Source organism: Oikopleura dioica, chromosome PAR (genome assembly GCF_907165135.1).
Source record: "Oikopleura dioica chromosome PAR, OKI2018_I68_1.0, whole genome shotgun sequence".
Taxonomy (NCBI): Eukaryota; Metazoa; Chordata; class Appendicularia; order Copelata; family Oikopleuridae; genus Oikopleura; species Oikopleura dioica.
In genome coordinates, this window is record NC_137293.1 from 3,822,020 (window position 1) to 3,838,086 (window position 16,067).

At 40.7% G+C, this 16,067-nt stretch overlaps 6 protein-coding genes and 1 long non-coding RNA gene across 7 annotated transcripts; 5 read left to right on the top strand and 2 right to left on the bottom strand.

The window, feature by feature from the left end:
* Positions 1-27: 27 nt before the first annotated feature.
* Positions 28-915, top strand: LOC145701290 (uncharacterized). The gene is made up of 5 exons (XM_081778514.1): positions 28-128; positions 255-375; positions 420-582; positions 626-709; positions 757-915. The coding sequence occupies exons 1-5, from the start codon at positions 65-67 to the stop codon at positions 913-915; spliced, it is 591 nt and encodes a 196-aa protein (XP_081634640.1). The 5' UTR covers positions 28-64.
* Positions 916-5,711: 4,796 nt separating this feature from the next.
* On the top strand, positions 5,712-6,868 carry LOC145702776 (uncharacterized). The gene is made up of 3 exons (XM_081780044.1): positions 5,712-5,884; positions 5,945-6,404; positions 6,453-6,868. The coding sequence occupies exons 1-3, from the start codon at positions 5,792-5,794 to the stop codon at positions 6,851-6,853; spliced, it is 954 nt and encodes a 317-aa protein (XP_081636170.1). The 5' UTR covers positions 5,712-5,791; the 3' UTR covers positions 6,854-6,868.
* On the top strand, positions 6,815-7,885 carry LOC145702777 (uncharacterized). Its single transcript, XM_081780045.1, has 3 exons — positions 6,815-7,055; positions 7,107-7,757; positions 7,799-7,885. Exons 1-2 carry the CDS (start codon positions 6,912-6,914, stop codon positions 7,473-7,475), a joined length of 513 nt encoding a protein of 170 aa, XP_081636171.1. The 5' UTR covers positions 6,815-6,911; the 3' UTR covers positions 7,476-7,757; positions 7,799-7,885.
* Positions 7,886-7,927: 42 nt separating this feature from the next.
* Positions 7,928-8,377, top strand: LOC145701291 (uncharacterized). The gene is made up of 3 exons (XR_014134262.1): positions 7,928-8,102; positions 8,144-8,214; positions 8,260-8,377. It is a non-coding gene; the product is annotated as an uncharacterized LOC145701291 (long non-coding RNA).
* Positions 8,378-9,001: 624 nt separating this feature from the next.
* Positions 9,002-10,012, bottom strand: LOC145701293 (uncharacterized). Its single transcript, XM_081778515.1, has 5 exons — positions 9,603-10,012; positions 9,503-9,560; positions 9,287-9,457; positions 9,078-9,247; positions 9,002-9,007 (listed from the first exon to the last, which is right to left on the bottom strand). Exons 1-5 carry the CDS (start codon positions 9,723-9,725, stop codon positions 9,002-9,004), a joined length of 528 nt encoding a protein of 175 aa, XP_081634641.1. The 5' UTR covers positions 9,726-10,012.
* Positions 10,013-13,051: 3,039 nt separating this feature from the next.
* On the top strand, positions 13,052-14,047 carry LOC145701294 (uncharacterized). The gene is made up of 4 exons (XM_081778516.1): positions 13,052-13,223; positions 13,264-13,557; positions 13,606-13,858; positions 13,903-14,047. The coding sequence occupies exons 1-4, from the start codon at positions 13,052-13,054 to the stop codon at positions 13,997-13,999; spliced, it is 816 nt and encodes a 271-aa protein (XP_081634642.1). The 3' UTR covers positions 14,000-14,047.
* Positions 14,047-15,911, bottom strand: LOC145705999 (uncharacterized). The gene is made up of 7 exons (XM_081783508.1): positions 15,747-15,911; positions 15,349-15,670; positions 15,047-15,211; positions 14,723-15,007; positions 14,553-14,681; positions 14,314-14,513; positions 14,047-14,272 (listed from the first exon to the last, which is right to left on the bottom strand). The coding sequence occupies exons 1-7, from the start codon at positions 15,772-15,774 to the stop codon at positions 14,064-14,066; spliced, it is 1,338 nt and encodes a 445-aa protein (XP_081639634.1). The 5' UTR covers positions 15,775-15,911; the 3' UTR covers positions 14,047-14,063.
* Positions 15,912-16,067: the final 156 nt, after the last annotated feature.

Sequence of the window (16,067 nt, forward strand, 5' to 3'; positions counted from 1 at the left end):
TGCTAACGATTATGCGCTCATAAAAAGATCAAGCATCCGGAAGAAAATTTCATTTTCAGTCAAGATGAGAATTTTTCGAGTTTTTCTTCTAGAGATTGTCCTTTCGCAGCCTGATCCTGCTTGCCAAGGTAAGAAATGGCCCGATACGACCGATTTGAGCCTTTTTACGGCTTCTGATTGGCTTGACTCGGAAGAAAACCATTCTGATTGGCCTTTAATATAAAAAAGAAAGAAGGCTTTAGATGAATTTCTAGCGCCGCAAAAAGTATGCAATGGCATAAAAGACTGTTTCCTCGGAGAAGATGAAATGAATTGTCCAATACAAAGCTCGACTGGAGAAGAAAATTGTGTCAATCTTTTTCGATGCGATAACAAGTAAAAGAACAGCTTGCCTCACCTCTTTTTCAACCCCTTTTCAGATGCCTGGATAACTCAAAAGTCTGCGATGGGAACCAAGATTGCACCAACGGCATGGATGAAACTTTGTGCTATTTTTACTCAAATCCGGAATTTTGGATGACCGAAAGCGAAGGCCCCTGCGGACAAGATCCAAAGTGTTCAAATCCGCTCACTTGCGACGATGTTGAGTCTCTTTATCTAACTCTCATCAACTGTTCAATTCTAGAGTTGCGATTTGGTGGGATTCTATCGATGCTACGATGCAAGACAAAATCAAGTCGATGATAGTTTTTGCGCGAGCGCCGGGCCCGTAAGAATCTCGTGAATTCGGGCTTTTCGATTATTCAAAATTTTCAGAACTACGTAAATAAAAAATGCAGTTCTTGTGTGGTGACTGAGCCCGGAAATTTGGCAACTGGAAATCAAGAAAATGAAACTGGCGAAAACGAAGAGAATGGTTCATCAACTCGTTTTCTTTCCTTTCTCATTTTTGCCTCAATCGTCATTTTACAATAAATTTATTTGCAAAAAGCTTAAGGGACCCGGGCGAGTAACGCGTAGCCCAACTTCACGCGCCCGTAATTATTCTTTTACAAAAGCTTTTTCGAAACTTTTTTTTTCTAAACATATCTACATTCATTCGGGATTGATGACTAAGTTCGTGGGGACTAGGTTCGTGGGACTAGGTTCGTAGGTGGTTATGCCAAAGTATGCAAGATGGGGTATGGTTTCCTTTCTATAAGGAACAATGTGGTGCGACTAGGTTCGTGGGACTAGGTTCGTAGGGGTGCTAGGTTCGTGGGTTTTGAAATTAGAGATTTTTCTATAAGTATTATAAGTATTATAAAAATAATAAATTTTTTTTATAAGGAACAATTGAGTGCGACTAGGTTCGTGGGACTAGGTTCGTGGGTTTTGAAATTTTTTTTATAAGGAACAATTGAGTGCGACTAGGTTCGTGGGACTAGGTTCGTGGGTTTTGAAATTTTTTTTATAAGGAACAATTGAGTGCGACTAGGTTCGTGGGACTAGGTTCGTGAGTTTTGAAATTTTTTATAAGGAACAATTGAGTGCGACTAGGTTCGTGGGACTAGGTTCGTGGGTTTTGAAATTTTTTATAAGGAAAAGGAGGGTGCGACTAGGTTCGTGGGACTAGGTTCGTGGGTTTTGAAATTTTTTTATAAGGAAAAGGGGGTGCGACTAGGTTCGTGGGACTAGGTTCGTGAAGACTAGGTTCGTGAAGACTAGGTTCGTGAAGACTAGGTTCGTGAAGACTAGGTTCGTGAAGACTAGGTTCGTGGGACTAGGTTCGTGGGACTAGGTTCGTGAAGATTAGGTTCGTGAAGACTAGGTTCGTGGGACTAGGTTCGTGGGTTGTAAAATTGGGTAAAGTTGAATGGTAAAAAAATGACTTCCCACCCCCACCCCCAAAATAAGCCGCTAGGCTCTTTAACTGAATTTCTATGTTAGCGCTGAATAACAATGGTTGCCTTGGAAGAATTGGTGATAACTATAACGCAGCAAAGCTAACTTTTTGAAACACGATTCTACTGCACCTTAACTTTCTTAAAACCCACGAACCTAGTCCCACGAACCTAGTCGCACCCCATTTTCCTTATATAAAAAAATTTTTAAAAGCCACGAACCTAGTCCCACGAACCAAGTCGCACCTCCCTTTTCCTTATAAAAAATTTCAGAACCCACGAACCTAGTCTCACGAACCTAGTCGCACCCCACTTTTCCTTATAAAAAAATTTCAAAACCCACGAACCTAGTCCCACGAACCTAGTCGCACCCTCCTTTTCCTTATAAAAAAATTTCAAAACCCACGAACCTAGTCCCACGAACCTAGTCGCACATAATTTCTCCTTATAGAATAAAAATAATTACCAATTAAAAACCCACGAACCTAGTCCCACGAACCTAGTCGCACATATTTTTTCCTTATAGAATAAAAATTCTAACCAATCAAAAACCCCCGAACCTATATTTAGATAGCAATATTATATTATATGATCATATAATTACAATACATATATATAAATATATATAAATAAATATATACATATAAATAACACTTTATCATTATAAATAAAATATACATATAAAATCAAAAACTCACGAACCTAGTCCCACGAACCACGTTTTCAAGCCAGCCACCCACGAACCTAGTCCCACGAACCTAGTCCCCACGAACTTAGTCATCCCACACATTCATTCAGCTTTTACCTCCCACTTTCAGTTTTCTCTATCGTTATTAATTCTTGAGCTAGGGTGAAAAAGAGAAGTTCAACTTCAAAAGGAATCAACTCCTGCAAATTTCATTTGTTCTCAACGAAATTTATACTGGATGAAAGCCCAGAAAATTCTCTACAAATTCCACGTAGTGCGCTAATCTGAAATTGCTAATTACAGTAGATTATGGCCGATAAGCAATGTAACTTAGCGCGCGCGCAGCGGGATCGCAGCATGATCTCGCTCGGCGGGTCGCGCTGGTGCAACTATTCTTGGCTTCCTGGGCGATGTAACTAAGATTTTTCTTATCAAAATCTATTTGAACATAACTTGCTCAATTGCTCCATCTTTTGAAGAATAACAAATATAATGACTCGTTTTTCTTGTTTCTGTTTTCAAAATGCCGAAAAAGTAAAAAGCAACTTCTTGGCGAAATTAATAACAAACAGAAATATGCAAAAATCACGATCAGAAGACGACTCTTCATCCAGAACAGTATATTTTATTTACCACTCAAGACTGTCGAAGATCGTGAACAAGCTTGCTTGTCCGAAATGCACCAACGTCGGATCATTTGATGTCAACTTTACGAAGATGAATCTGCTGAACTTTTACATCGTAATAAGCTGCTCGAGGTGCAAGAAGTGGACAAGCGGAAGCTGGCTTCTTCCAGACAAGTTCAACGAAGCCTTTCAAGCAGCGAAAACTTGTGTTGGAATCGTCGACGCTCAAATCAACCGCTTCTTAGCACTGATCGGAATGAGCGGGAAAGCGAAAAACGGGGAGGAGAGGATGCCAGACTTTCATCATTCAAGCTCGACTGCTCAAGATCTTCAAAATTTGGTCGACGGAAAAATCATCGAGCTTGCAAAGAAGTCAATGCTTGCTGCTAGAAATTCTCTCGTCTCCGAAGCCCGGAAATTCAAAGCCAAATCGATGCAAGTAGCTGTTGACGGTTGTTATAACGATACTGGTAAGTTCATTTGACGGGCTTTATCTAGCCATATTTCGAAGGGCTGAATTTGAGGGGCTTTATCTGGCCAAATTTTGAAGGGCAAGATTTGAGAGGCTTTATCTGGCCAAATTTTGAAGGGCTGTAATTGGACAAATTATGAAGGGCTTTATCTAGCCAAATTTTGAAGGGCTGTAGTTGGACAAATTTCGAAGGGCTTTATCTGGCCAAATTTTGAAGGGCTGTAGTTGGACAAATTTCGAAGGGCTTTATCTGGCCAAATTTTGAAGGGCTGAATTTGATGGGCTGTAGTTGGACAAATTGCTAAAATCTTGAAATAATAAGTTCTTTTCAGGTCACAAAAGAAACTCTGCTCAAGCATGCATCGTCAGCGTCGTTGCAAAAGTCCGAGGGCTATGGAAAATCATCGGCAACAAAGTCGTCAAAAAACCACAAGAAATATCCGAAGAGCAGCTGAAAGCTGAAGGCAAGGGATTCATCGCTCCTCGAGGAACTGTCTCATCACAACTGGAGAAAATTGGCACTCGTGAAGTTTTCGAGCAGACATTGCTTCCGGTACATCAACAGCTCCAGATACTGTCATCAAAATCGCTTGTGATAAAGACGCTGGTATTCGAGATCCGAAAAATACAAATGTCTTTGTTGATGAAGAAAGAAGCAACCAGCTCATGATTCCAATGAACCGATATGAATTCGTGGACGACCGAGCTCACATCTCCAAAAACATCCCCGGCACCGTCAACCGAAATTTCAAGACTGGCTCTTCAGAAATGCGATTCACGCCGCTGCAAAAATTGGAGATTCTTTCCCGTCTTCAGCGTGCTACAGAAGAAACTATGGACAAATGCAGTACAGGTGAATGGGGACTTGCTGAGGCCACCGCAAAAATGAACAAGACTCGTCTCCATTCTTATGGCGATCACTCGATGTGCGACTCCAATTGCCCCGGAAAACCACCTATCTTTCAACCCCATGGCGCCTTTACTCAGGAGAAAATTGTTTCCGAAGTCGATGCATTCTTCGCAGCTCACTTTGGGGAAAAATTCATCGAATCTCTCGTCGCAACTGGCTCATCATCTCCTGTTGAGTTTTACCACGCACTTATGATTCGAAGGCGACTTTGGGTAAAAGGAACACATGCAAGTGTTCTTTCTCGACGATATGAGGTCGCAGCAGCGATCTCGACGCTCATCTACAATGAAGGACAAGACAAAGCTTTCAAAATGATGCTTGAAGCTGTCAGCTATGCAGTTCCAGAAGTTGGGCTTGAGAGGATCGAGGCACAGGAGAAGGAACGAAAAGAAAAATGCGAAGAAAAACAGAAGAAGAAGTCAAAAGTTGAGAATGCAAGACGACGAAATCAAAAACAATACACGGAAATGGGAGGATATGCCACTCAGAAACAGCGCGACATCGAAAACTCAAGACGAATTTTTGAAGAAAAAGAAGAGGACCTGCCTGAATTCGATGAACTTCTTGCAATGGAGTCATCAGAAGATTTTGATGACTACGAAACGACAGTTGTAGAAATCTAAGCTTTCTTATTTATTTATGATCCACTCTTATCCCAAAAATAAAATGAACCACTTTATGAAAATTGTGACAGTTCGTTCCTTCAGAATCACCGCGAGCTCGAGGCGCTGCGATCCCGCTGCGCGCGCGCTTAGTTACATAGCTTATCGGCCATAATCTACTGTTATTAGCAATTTCAGATTAGCGCACTACGTGGAATTTGTAGAGAATTTTCTGGGCTTTCATCCAGTATAAATTTTGTTGAGAACAAATGAAATTTGCAGGAGTTGATTCCTTTTGAAGTTGAACTTCTCTTTTTCACCCTAGCTCAAGAATTAATAACGATAGAGAAAAACTGAAAGTGGTAGGTAAAAGCTGAATGAATGTAGATATGTTTAGAAAAAAAAAGTTTCGAAAAAGCTTTTGTAAAAGAATAATTACGGGCGCGTGAAGTTGGGCTACGCGTTACTCGCCCGGGTCCCTTAAATCACGAGATCTTTCTCTGACCAACACGTTCAAAACGCATGAAAAGGCGATAAAAATAACGTCATATAAGTATGGATCCGTGGTGACGGGGAAACATTATCTACCGCCCGGATAGTCGAAGATTAGATTCTCGCTGTTATTTATAAGCTCAACTCTCTTTTTTTTTCAATTCAGATATTTAGAGAAATGAAGTTGATAGGAGCCCTTTTTGGGCTGGCGAGAGCGCTGACTGATGATGAGGTCGCTCAATTTGTCTGTAGAGATCAGGACTACTCCCAGGTAAACAACAATTTTCGTGGAAAGGAGGAATTACTGTTTGTTTAATGAAAAAATATTCAGTACAACATGGTAGATACAGCTGGTGGCGATTACATGACCACCACTGCTACCGCCGACAACGGCTGGATCGGCTGCCATCCGGACATGAGCGAGTGCTACCGAACCCAGCTCGCATGTTCCGTAAGCATGACCTATCTCTCCGGCCCGGACAAATACCAGTTCGATTCCAACGGCATTCCCGATCATAATGCCTGGGGAATGGCGGGAAATTCCGCAACAATTGTCGAACAGAGCAATAGTTTCCGAGTTCCACGAGTTCCTGTTCTTTTGGACATTTCTGAAATGACGCCTGCTGGGCAAGGAGCTATCGCATTCGCGAAGAATGGTGTGTCGATTTTCGGACCGTACAATTCGAATTGCTGCGACGCTACTTTTCAAGAAATCCGCTCGATGGACTATTGCCTCGGTCATCCTGCGAATGGCAACTATCATTATCACTACTTTTCCTACAATACCCAAGGTACCTTTCCCCTGGCGAAAATTATTCTTATTTTGACTAAAATTTTAGGCGGACAGGGCTGTTTGAATTCTTGCGCCGCTGGAGAAGTTTCCGACCTCGTTGGCGTAGCAAAAGATGGCTTCCCAATCTACGGGCCAATGCAATGGTGGTCCCCGTCCGAGGAGAAAATATACATGGACGAATCACTTTGCTCCGACTGCGAGCTTCGCCAGATCCGAGAATACCAGACTGACATTTGCGGAGGAATCGAAGTCGCTGATGGCAGTGCTGATGATGGTACGAGATATCGATACATTGTCACTGGAACCTTTCCCTTCAATTTACAGTGCTATCGAGGCGATATCAGCCTCTCTCGAGCGCCGACAAATTCTGGTGGATGGAGAGAATTTACTGTTAACAATAGCTGCGGTGTTGACAATACTGCGGGAACCGTTTTTATAAAGATGTGATTTTGATAACATAACTAAAACATCTAAAAACGCTTTGAAAGATGGAACATGTGAGATTATGAACGAAGAATTTCTGCAAGCTCTTGGTTGTTCCCCAGGAAACTGTCCTTACAATCCGAATAGTTTGAGAAAACTCAACTGGTGGCAGAGATCGAAGACTCATGTTGTCGATGATGTTTATCATCTTTGCGAGGGGTGCACTGTAAGTACTCGATGATTGATTGTTGAGAAGGATGGTGACGATCTTTTGAAGGATGAAAATTGTATTACATATACAACGACTACTACAACTACCACACCAACAACAACCTCAACAACTACGACTTCAACGACAACAACGACAACTACTACCACCACTACGACGACGACTACCACTACGACCACTACTACGACAACAACCACGACAACCACTACGTCAACGACAACGACGACAACAACTACAACTACTACAACTACTACAACTACGACATCTACGACGACAACATCAACAACAACGACATCAGGCACAACGACAACAACAACATTGATTCCGACAAGTAAGCGAATAAGAGACACCCTATATTTTTCCAGAAATTCAAAGACAGAAACAGAGCAAAATATAATTATACAAAATTATAAATAGTTCACAAAAGGTGAACAGAAAAATGACCTTTGTTCCGGCCACGTCCGCTGCTTTTAATTTTCCATTTCTCAAGTGGTTGACAAGTTGACAGACAAACCGACCACAAGGTGGCATAACATTATGGTAATTACTACCCCTAAGTGGGTTATATAAACGTTTCATCTTCCTTGAATGGAACAAACGAAAATCAGCAGAAAATCGAAAAATGGTCAAAATACAGAGCCTCTTGATCGGAGCTGCTTTTGCAGGAAGGCAAAGAAACTCGACGGAATTTGGCTTCCGGTAGTCTTCAACTTGTCTTTATTTTTTCATCCCTTTTTCAGAAGCGTAGAAGTCGATCCAGAAGCCCCAATCACGTGTTGGACCTGCAAAAGCGCGAGAAACTTTGCCAACTGTGAAAATATAGGAAATGGTTCAAAAATATTTTAAGATTCTCTTCGTTCAATTTTGTCGTTTCAATTTTTGAACCAAATCAAGGCAAGCAAAAAATTTGCAAAAAAGATCAAGTCTGCCAACTGACCGTTCGAGAACGAAACGACAATAAGGGAGTACGAAAGATAATCAGGGTCGATACAGGATGCAAGCAAAGAAAAGCTTGTAACAGAAATCATGCGAATAATTTCAAAGGTAAAAATATTCAAGTGTCGTTGACATTCATTTTTCCGAAGGATGGAAGCAAGGAAAAGACCAGACACAATGTCGACCTGAACACGAATTCATTCATTCAGTCTGTCGTCAGGTAAGATTTAACTGTTTTAAGCTCGTTGAATAAGATTTCTTCTAGTGCTGCGATTATAACAACTGCGTTCGAGATCCAGATTGGTGGTATCCTCAATCAAGATTCGAATGGGCTTGGAAGTAAAAAATCATATTCCCTGCTTTATTTCAAATTCATAATGTAAATAAAAGAAAGAAAAATGATAGACTTCTCAAATTTCAGTGAAGTAAAATTTATTCAACGTAATTAATCTTGATGGGCATCCTCGGGGTGTACCTCATTATCCTGCTTCTTTTTTTCTCTGAAGAATATCCACAGTAAAAAGCAAGAAAGCGGAATGAAAAAGATCAGTAAGGGCAGCCAAATTTCCCATAGAGACGGTGAGAGACGATCAATCAGAAAACTTGAAGTTGTGTTTGAGTAAATTGTCGTTGTTTCTTCTTCTAAAGAAGTTCATGATAGATTGTGATTAATGAACTTGCTATATTTGTGAACTCTTTCCTGTGGTCAACTCAATCGGTTCAGTTATCAAAGCGGTAGTTGTGTTGCTGGAAACTGCCGCATTCGTGGTTTCCAGAATTAGTTGCGCGCTGGTGGTAAGCAACGGATTCTGCAGCGTCGTCACTTCCTGGGTTGGTTCATCCGTTGTAACCGGCTGAGTTGTTGTTTCTAAAGGAGATGATAAAGAGATGAGTGACGTCGATAGCTCAAATGTGGTTGTCTTTGAAAATTTTCATTTTAGTATTCCAATCATTGATAACCATAATATTTTAACGTATAGTGATCAATTTTAAGTTTTTTCAAAGGATCATGACTGAATAATCATTTAAAGTATGAGCCGTTCCGTTATATTGGAGACGAAAAATTCTGATGAACAAAATCACAAAAATGAGTCTTTCATAAATAAAAATTTCCTGAGGAACAGCTGTTGTTTCAACATCTTGAATCGTCGTATTTTGGACTAAGTTTGAAACTACCGTTGTCGTTTCTGGTGCGACTATTTCAGCAGATAATGGCGAAAGTCCCTGATCAAGGCATTCTTGATTGGATATTCCTAAAAAGAATTAAGGTTAGGTAGAAAAGTACGTCTTACCATTTTGAGCAGTTGAACTAAAAGGCAAAGACGAAAAATATGCATCTTTTGTTGATAAAATTGTGTATTCAACGGTTATATCTGCCAAACTTATCGATGGATCGTCTCGGTACCAAACAGGCAGGATGAACCCATCTTGGGCGGATTCTATCAGCTCATAACCGAGAAACACTAAAAGCTCTGTAAATGGATTCTAGTGCTAATTGAAAGACTTACGGACAGTATCATTGAGGTTCTGGCAGTCGATGAGGTTAAATGTTTGGTCTCGTTGATCCTAATATAGTTGATATTGGCTTATTTTATTGGGCACTTTTACCTGTAACCACTGAGGAATCGTGAATCTCGGGTCCCAGTCGAATCGTCCGACTGCTTCTCCCTGCTGATTTCTGACTTGAATCACCAGGCCTCGTACTTCAAACGGAAACACATTGATGTCCATGGTCAGTATCCAAAAATCTTCTTGAAGGGCGAGCGGAGTGTCGAGGAAATTGGTGTTTCCAGATGGGTCAGAAAGTGTGATATCTCGGACTTCGCATCCTATGACACCAGAAGAATTTGTGAAGAAAAGATGTTTGGGCTTTTACAGGCTCTCTACATGGAGTAGGGTTAAAAAGGAATAAAAAATAGAGCCGGTTTCTTAAGGGTAGAGCAGACGAAATCAAGATCATCATCGCTGAATTGCTGTAGTTGACTGTAAGCGGAAATGAGCTCTAAAAAGCAGACAAGAAAAACTATCATCTCCTTAAAATTTTCTTCACTAAAAATCGATTATTGGATTGCTGTTGAACTAAGTCCGTTTTTATTATTTCAGCCATAACAATTCTCGATTCTCGATTATTTTCGTGGGAACCGATTTTTTTTATCAAAACATTTTTTCATCCAAAAATGATTTGAAAATCATGTTGTTACGTGTTCCATGAAATTCGCGAGCATGGCGACCTTTTGCTCGAAAAATGCCACGCTAGAAATTTTGGGATAAAATGGAACTCATCCAATATGAACTCAACTCTTTTGATAAAAAGAAAATCTCCGATGAAATTCTTGCTTTTGATCCCTTCTCTCGTTATGAGCCAAGATCTCGAAGAAAATGATGAGGACTTGGATTTATTCCGAAATGGGATCTTTCAAGACGGCCCTGGAGGAACAAGAAAAATCGGTAAGAACCAACCCAACAATGTCAAATTGTAATTTTTTTTCAGGAAAATACTTCCCAGCAGAAGCTCTTGAAGATGAACCAACCGGTCTTAGATGCTGGAAATGTGACCACAAATCTGTCGCTGCCTGCCAAGGTAAAGCCCATCAAGAAACCTCCGTTTCCTTACTGTATCTTCATTTTTCTAGCACAAGGATCGCTAGAAACATGCGAATCAAACGAAGACTCCTGCCAGCTAGAAATCCGAACACGAAAATCGAATATCACCAAGATCAAAACTGGCTGCAAGCAGAAAAAGGCCTGTCAAAGAAATCAAGCAAATAACTTTTTCGAGCAGAGTTTTTGGTACAACAAGGATAAGACTCAATGTCGACCGGAGACGAATCGCGGATATACTGTTTCTGTCTGTAGGCAATGGTAAGATCAATGATCTTAGATCAGCAACTCGGCTGGGCATACTGCGGTAAAACCTGAGTCAGGGTCCTGAAAGATGGATTTTTTACCAAAGATCTTTCAGGACCCTGACTCAGGTTTTTACGCAAGTTTGGGAGCCTAGACTATTAAATAAGGAGAAACCCCTTTAAAATATTTTCCCCTTTTTTAAGCTGCTGGACTGACAACTGCGTGAATCAGGGGTCTGGATTTTGGCCAAAAATGAAAAGCGAAAGCGAAGCGAAAGCGAAAAATTTTCAAAAATTTTAAGCGAAAGCGAAGCGAAGCGAATCAAAATTTCGTGAGCGAAAGCGAAGCGAAGCGAAAAATTTTTCTAAAGGCGAAAAAAAGCGAAAAATTTCCGGAAATGTTTAACCTTTGAGAAAGTGTCCCTTTCAAGTATGGTTTCATTTTTATTACTTTTTTGGAAATTTGGACGGTGGTCTCAGTTTGCCCGCGTCGCCGTTAACCCAAGTCGCCGTCTCTCAAAATCGTCGTTTACCTTACTTTGGTAAACGGAGATCTTGGGCAAACAGCGATGTGAATAAATTTATAAAGATTGATAATTAGACATTGTTTGGCTTTTCAAACGTCAATCTTGGCTTCATCAATGCCAGTCCTGGCTTCACATATTTCAATCATGTCTTCTTCAATATCATTAATATTTTATCAACAATGGTTTATCCATCGTCAAGTCTGCTTTCAACATTTTCAAATTTTGGCTTTACCGACTTCAATCATGGCTTTTCCAATCTCAATCCCGGGTTTATCGACGTCAATTACGACTTCTCCAACGTCAATCGTGGCTTCTCCAATGCTAATCTAATCTTGAAAAAGCCATGATCGACAACTGAGAAGCCGGAACTTACGTCTGAGAGGCTAGGATTGAAATTAGTGACGCCCGGATCGGTTTTGCCGGGATTGATGTGAAGCCGGAATCGAGGCTGGAGATGACAAGAATGATATTTAATCAGCCAGGATCGACGTCTGAAAAGCAAGGATCGAAGTTTTTGAAGCCGGGATTGAAGATGGTGATGTCAGGATTGATTGTTGGGAGGCCAATACATGAAATTAAAAGATCAATCAATTTAAATTATAATACATCGCCCTTTGTCCAATTCGTCGATTCCCCAAGTTGGCAAACAGAGATGAAAACAATAAAATTTCTCTCAGCACAGCTTTTGCAAGTGCCAGCTTACCTCATTCAGAAAAATTTCCACTTGAGTTTAAGCTAAAGCTAAGCAAAAAAGGCGAAATTTTCAACTCCTGGAAAGAATTCTTTTGAGCGAAATTTTCGCGAAAATTTTTGGTGAAAAGCGAAAGCGAAGCGAAGCGAATTGAAATTACAAAAAGCGAAAGCGAAGCGAAGTGAATTCGCTTCGCTTCGCTTCGCTTCGCTCATGAGCGAATTCGCAAAGCGAATCCAGACCCCTGCCGTGAATGCCGATGGAAACTTCTGGAATCTCTCCACTAGATGGCAGTGGGGTCAAGATTCTGGTCGATACGGAGTTTGAGCATTTCTTTCACTCCCTTTTTCTGTAAATTTCTTTTTACCTCAACTTCGAATAAAAAACTTTTTTTCCTGAACTTTCGACTTTCCAAAACTTTTAAATCACAAATCAATTTCTGTCCGGAAATGACGAGAGTTTCCGAAATTTCCGAAATTGCCTGAAAAGAAAAATGTGGCTTGCTTGTTACGGGGACGTGTCGAAGCTCTTTCTTTTTTAACACAATTTGCTCTGGCGAGAAACCGCATGGCAAAAAAGTTGGGTAAAATTGCTACAACGCTTTTTCTAACGTTAAAAAAGAGCGTGAAATTATCCGGCTGCTTTATTTGATATAAAGAGGGGTGATATTCGGGTTGTTAGCACATAAGGGCTGCCCGATAACGAGCGCTTTTTGGAAAGAATTTTTTAGAGAAAGAATCGCCGATGAAGGAATTGTTCAGAATTAAAACATTTAAAGCAATTCGAATAAGTTGACTTAAACTGGATTGAAAGATTTCTAGACAGGAATAATTCTCAAACTTATGAAGAGATCATAAACTCATTATATTTATTTATAGATTTGTAATATTTGAAGTAATTATTAGTGATTAAAAGTTTTAAATTTTAAGTATATTTCCCTCCAAACAATGACCATCGCTAGGATAATGTAAACATTATTTATATCTGAACATTATGAAGGTTATTCTTGCAGCATTCATTTCCCTCGGTTCTGCCCAGGACGATGGTGTCGTAGCGTACAACTATGATGACAACACCTATGAGTACTCCTACTCCTACTATGACGACAGTTCAAGTCTTGACGGAGATCTGGCTCGACGAAAGAAAAAGAAGAAGAAGGCCAACAGTAAGATTACCATTTTCAACTCCATTTTCATTCCACTCAGAAAACTACACAACTCCACCTCCAACAACAACGCCTCCAACAACTTATCCTCCTACAACGACCACTTCTACAACAACCACGACGACGACAACTACAACGACCTACACAACGGACAACTACGGAGCTGAAGCAAGCCAGTACGGTTATGACAGCGGAGCCAATCAGAATGGCGGAGCCAATGGTGGAGCAAACTATGGCAACAACGGAGGATATGGCGGAGACGGCGGTGAAGACGAGCCAGCTTCAAACTTGAGCTGCTGGACTTGCGTCGCTACTTCTATCGAAGATTGCCAAGGTTCGGTCTTTTCTGTGATTCTAGAGTCGATAATTGAGTATTGTTAAGCCAACGGATCGCTGGTGAGCTGTTTGGAAAACGAAGAATCCTGCGAGCTGGAAGTTCGCACGCGGCTTAACTCGGAAAGCGGTGATTATTTCGTCGAGCAAATCATGACTGGCTGCAAACAGAAGCTCGCCTGTCAAAACAACCAGTCGAACAACTTCATCGGCAAAATGGGCAATTTCAACAAGAAAAAGGCGGAGACTCAGTGTCGACCGGAAACGGACCAGGGCTATGATCACTCGGTTTGCAGACAATGGTAGGATAGAAGAAGTTTGTTTAGTTTTATCAAAAAAATTAAAGCTGCTGGACTGATAATTGCGTGAACGCCGATGGAAACTTCTGGGATCCCCAAACCCGATGGCAGTGGGGACAAAACAACGGCCGATACGGAGTCTGATTTATTCAAAAAAATACATGACAAAAATACACTTTCATATTTTCCACTTTATTATTCTAAAATTTCATTGCTTGGCATCAGGATCATAATCTACAGGAAGCATTTCACTTGCTTCTTCTGATTCTTTACTGTCAGTCTTTTCTTTCTTCGTTTTTCCAAGACTGGCGACATAGGTGACCGGTTTGACGACAGGCTTTAGTACGCGATTGTTCACTTCTGTGGGAAGCTTTTTGAGGTCGCCGAGGAGGTTGTCTGGGGTCATGTTTGCGAGCTCTAGAAGCAGGGTTAAAGGATGAAAATGGGATGAAAATTACCGAGTTGATATTCTGGGCGGATTTTGAAGATGTAAACAAAGATGAAGACGATGAGAATGAGCGCATAGGAACACATCAAAATCACCATTATCCAATCAAGAGGTCTAAAGCACTCTTTGCTGAAAGTATGCTGATCGGCAATGTAGAGCGGTTCGTTGTTCTCGTCCGTGTCAATCGCTGCTAGCCAGACGCAGCCAGGTCTAAAATTTTTGAAATTTTTGAAGCGTGAAAGAGCCAACCTGAATTTCTGGTATCCAAAAGCTTGGAATAAAAAGCGATAAGTTCGAAGAGAAGAAAGAACGAGCTCCATCAGCGGAACAACCATCGAAAGACTGTTCATCGCGACGTTTTGATATTTATGCTGCTTCCTAGAATTACGGTTAGGTTCCAATACAGTAAGAAAAGGCACCTGAAGTTCATCACAAAGGCAAGAAAGCTCAAAAGAGCGATCAAATTCAGCGTAACAGAGCTGATTCCAGCCGCGAAACTTTGAGCACTCGTTTCGTAATCATAATAAGTAATGAATTTCTCGACAACAAAATATTCGACGAAAAGCTCAGCGAAATCTTCGAGGATGAAAGCAAAAGCGATGACGATCACTTCCATGTGCACTTCAATTCTGGCCAGAGTTGCGCCAGATTCAGTGTCGAGTTTTTCCGTGAATTTCCAAAGAAGAACTCCGCATAAGAAAATTCTAAAATTGTCTTTTTGAGAACGGGAAAATCAAACTTACCGGAAACAGCCGACGATGTCGAAGATTCCCATGATGATGAAAGCTGAGTTTTCGACGTGAATGAACTCGTTTAACATTCTGGTCTCGTTGGAGACGAAGGACGATACGTAGCCGATATCAAGGAAGAGGTCGGACCAGGCAATGAGAAGCGGAATGCAGTAGATTCTAAAATAGAGATGATCAAAAAATTCGATGTATCACCTTGGGGTCTAAACTTTGATAATTCTTTATTTTCAGAAATTTTTGATACGAAAAAATTCTAAAGGGGCGATTTCTATCACCTTTATGGTTTTCATTTTTACCTGTACAAAATTTTGATCCTCTTCTCGACCGGCTTCTCATGAATCTTCCAAACTCCTAGCGCCGTATCAACATCATACGCGAGCCCTTCTTTAAACTCATATTGCCCATCTTCTTTCCTCTCCGCCAACGTATCGCGAAATTTGACATATGTTTTGTACAGCATTCGGATGGAAAAACCGGACGCGATGAGAAACAAGAACCAAAGGAAGGAAATCCAAGGGCCGAGCCAGTCGTCCAAAATTTCTGTCTGGCGAATGCAGTTGTAAGTTCCATTGTAGCATTTTATAAGTCCTTCGTCTGAGAAAACTTCTTCCAGTGTTCCTGAGAAAAATGCGATACAAAGCTGCTTTATTTGATTTTTGAAAAGAAGACCGGTTTTTTCAAATATTCAATTTACCTGGAATATAATCTTTTTCGTCCAGCATCTGTTTATTTCTATAATTTTCTCTCTACGATTGGAATTATTTGACAATTTTCTCTGTGAATTTTGGACTTGCGCCATGCAAAGAAGGCATGATTCAGCTATTTGTTGACTGATGTTTGCTCTTTAAGGATATTTGCGAATCATTTTCATACTGACGTATTCTGGGACCACCAGGGTGCAAGTTTAATTTTATTTGATAGAGCTACTATGCTCTTTGCGCCTGAAAAGATATGTTTTGAACGCCGCGGGGCGAAAATCGCTCCATCAATTTTTTATTTCAGAAAGGAATTTATT

Excerpts from the sequence above, each read along its gene's own strand:
- LOC145701290 (XM_081778514.1), top strand. The coding sequence starts at position 65 with ATGAGAATTTTTCGAGTTTTTCTTCTAGAGATTGTCCTTTCGCAGCCT. Across the intron at positions 129-254 it reads GCCTGATCCTGCTTGCCAAG|CGCCGCAAAAAGTATGCAAT; the intron begins GTAAGAAATGGC and ends ATGAATTTCTAG. Across the intron at positions 376-419 it reads CTTTTTCGATGCGATAACAA|ATGCCTGGATAACTCAAAAG; the intron begins GTAAAAGAACAG and ends ACCCCTTTTCAG.
- LOC145702776 (XM_081780044.1), top strand. The coding sequence starts at position 5,792 with ATGAAGTTGATAGGAGCCCTTTTTGGGCTGGCGAGAGCGCTGACTGAT. Across the intron at positions 5,885-5,944 it reads GAGATCAGGACTACTCCCAG|TACAACATGGTAGATACAGC; the intron begins GTAAACAACAAT and ends AAAAATATTCAG. Across the intron at positions 6,405-6,452 it reads CTTTTCCTACAATACCCAAG|GCGGACAGGGCTGTTTGAAT; the intron begins GTACCTTTCCCC and ends CTAAAATTTTAG.
- LOC145702777 (XM_081780045.1), top strand. The coding sequence starts at position 6,912 with ATGAACGAAGAATTTCTGCAAGCTCTTGGTTGTTCCCCAGGAAACTGT. Across the intron at positions 7,056-7,106 it reads ATCTTTGCGAGGGGTGCACT|GATGAAAATTGTATTACATA; the intron begins GTAAGTACTCGA and ends GATCTTTTGAAG.
- LOC145701293 (XM_081778515.1), bottom strand. The coding sequence starts at position 9,725 with ATGGACATCAATGTGTTTCCGTTTGAAGTACGAGGCCTGGTGATTCAA. Across the intron at positions 9,458-9,502 it reads GAACCTCAATGATACTGTCC|TGTTTCTCGGTTATGAGCTG; the intron begins GTAAGTCTTTCA and ends CAGAGCTTTTAG. Across the intron at positions 9,248-9,286 it reads TAGTTCAACTGCTCAAAATG|GAATATCCAATCAAGAATGC; the intron begins GTAAGACGTACT and ends AATTCTTTTTAG.
- LOC145701294 (XM_081778516.1), top strand. The coding sequence starts at position 13,052 with ATGAAGGTTATTCTTGCAGCATTCATTTCCCTCGGTTCTGCCCAGGAC. Across the intron at positions 13,224-13,263 it reads AAAGAAGAAGAAGGCCAACA|AAAACTACACAACTCCACCT; the intron begins GTAAGATTACCA and ends CATTCCACTCAG. Across the intron at positions 13,859-13,902 it reads CACTCGGTTTGCAGACAATG|CTGCTGGACTGATAATTGCG; the intron begins GTAGGATAGAAG and ends AAAAAATTAAAG.
- LOC145705999 (XM_081783508.1), bottom strand. The coding sequence starts at position 15,774 with ATGCTGGACGAAAAAGATTATATTCCAG. Across the intron at positions 14,682-14,722 it reads GCCTTTGTGATGAACTTCAG|GAAGCAGCATAAATATCAAA; the intron begins GTGCCTTTTCTT and ends CCGTAATTCTAG. Across the intron at positions 14,273-14,313 it reads CCGCCCAGAATATCAACTCG|AGCTCGCAAACATGACCCCA; the intron begins GTAATTTTCATC and ends CCCTGCTTCTAG.